This window comes from Fukomys damarensis, unplaced genomic scaffold (genome assembly GCF_012274545.1).
Source record: "Fukomys damarensis isolate Sample0158 unplaced genomic scaffold, DMR_v1.0_HiC HiC_scaffold_11, whole genome shotgun sequence".
Taxonomy (NCBI): domain Eukaryota; kingdom Metazoa; phylum Chordata; class Mammalia; order Rodentia; family Bathyergidae; genus Fukomys; species Fukomys damarensis.
Window position 1 is genome coordinate 43,485,741 of NW_022900923.1, and position 1,691 is coordinate 43,487,431.

Consider the following 1,691-nt stretch of genomic DNA (forward strand, 5'->3'; position numbering starts at 1 on the left):
TGTCCTACTTCATTTTCTTCTCTATAATTATCTAAAGTTGTGAATATATATATATATATATATAACTTTATAATAAAAATAGATACATATCTCCATAGGTAAAAGTTTTAAAATCAGATTGTGATGATGAATGCATAACTCTGAATATATAAAAGTGAACTGTACAAATGGGTGCATCTGATCTTATGTGAATAATACCTATCTAAATAATGTTGTTAAAACATATTTGTCTATTTAAGTCTTTACGGCAAGAATAAAAAGGAAATGCTTAGGCCTGGAGAGGACCTACGAGATCACCCAGACCTGTGCTCCCATTTTGTACATCAAAGCAAAGCTTGGGCCCAAGCCACCAGTTCAGTGACAGCCAAAAGCAGACTGCCATCCAGCTCTCCTCTCAATCCAGGACTTTATGCTACCACTGCTGCTTCCATTCAGCCCACAGAGAAGCTATGGCTTAATCAACCCTGATCTTATAAATGCTGTTTTATGCCCCCAGGTTCATTTTAAAAATCAAATGCTGCTTCTACATAAAAATTTTATGAAGCACATAGGGAGAGTGAGTGAAATCAATGGGAATCTATGCAATAGCAGATTTCAGCTCCATGTATTTGAGTGAAAGCCGTATTAACTATATTTCAGTGAAGGAATAAGCATGCTCATGATGGCTGAGGTTGCTGGAATTCAAGAACTTAGACAAGGTGGAGCTAGATGACTTCCAAGCTTCCCTGCTAACCAAGACTTTATTCTAAATGAAAGGTCAACAGCACAATCATGCTACGACTGCAACCTGTAAATGTGCAGTCTTGAAATGATCCGAGACAGAGCCACTACCAGTGAATTTCTCTCCTCGAAGGTGCTTCAAGGATAGCAAAGGCCTGGGATCTACATAAACTATGAGAAATTCTATTACTAATGGTTGAGTATTTAAGACTCCAAATATTCAAATATCTACAGCGAGATTGGCAAACACACAGTACACATTAATTTTCCTATCTTAACTCATTTTAATATATTAATTTAAAAGTTCCTGGGGTTGAGGGTGTGGTGCAATGTTACAGGGCTTTGCCTAGCGTGCACAAGGTCCTGGGCTGTAATCCCTAGCACTACAAAAACATGAAATAGAATAAAAATAAAACTTCCTACCATAAAGAACAGACTGGATGGATATGTGCACTAATAATTTTAGCGATGCCTCTTGTCAAGAAATCCCAGATGACAATTCTGCCGTCATTGCAGCCGACTGCAAGCAGCGTGCCCCATCTGTTAAAGGTGCAAGTCAGGGCCATACTGATGCAATCCAAAGTTCCATCAGCTTCCTAAAAGGTACAAGAAACAAAGAAATACGGACAATAACAGCCAGGTAGCTAAACTGTTTCTGAAAAGTTTCTATCATTTATGATATTTCTCTTTAATCTGAATACAATAAATACCAAAATAACATCCACACATCTTCTTATACCTTTTAAATTAGCTAAAGTGAAGACATATTTATAAAAACTAAAGAATTTTGGAAACAGATGTGGTCAATCCCTTTAATTATCACTATCACTCTGTGAAAATATTTCAGAGGTTAAATGGGCAATATAGAACAAAAGCCACTTTAAAAGTCAGACATATTAACCTAGTAACTACAGTTCTGGGAATTTATCCCCCGCAAATAATTTAATACAAAAAAAAAAAAAAAAAAAAAA

The 1,691-nt window shown here is 36.1% G+C and overlaps 1 protein-coding gene across 2 annotated transcripts in view; it reads right to left on the minus strand.

Moving 5' to 3' along the window:
• Rbbp5 (RB binding protein 5, histone lysine methyltransferase complex subunit) overlaps positions 1-1,691 on the minus strand; it is a 32,494-nt gene that overhangs the window by 22,904 nt on the left and 7,899 nt on the right. For both annotated transcript variants that reach the window (XM_010613046.3, XM_010613048.3), the window contains exon 3: positions 1,144-1,316. In XM_010613046.3, the coding sequence (XP_010611348.1) occupies positions 1,144-1,316 (173 nt within the window). The remainder of the gene's footprint in view (positions 1-1,143; positions 1,317-1,691) is intronic.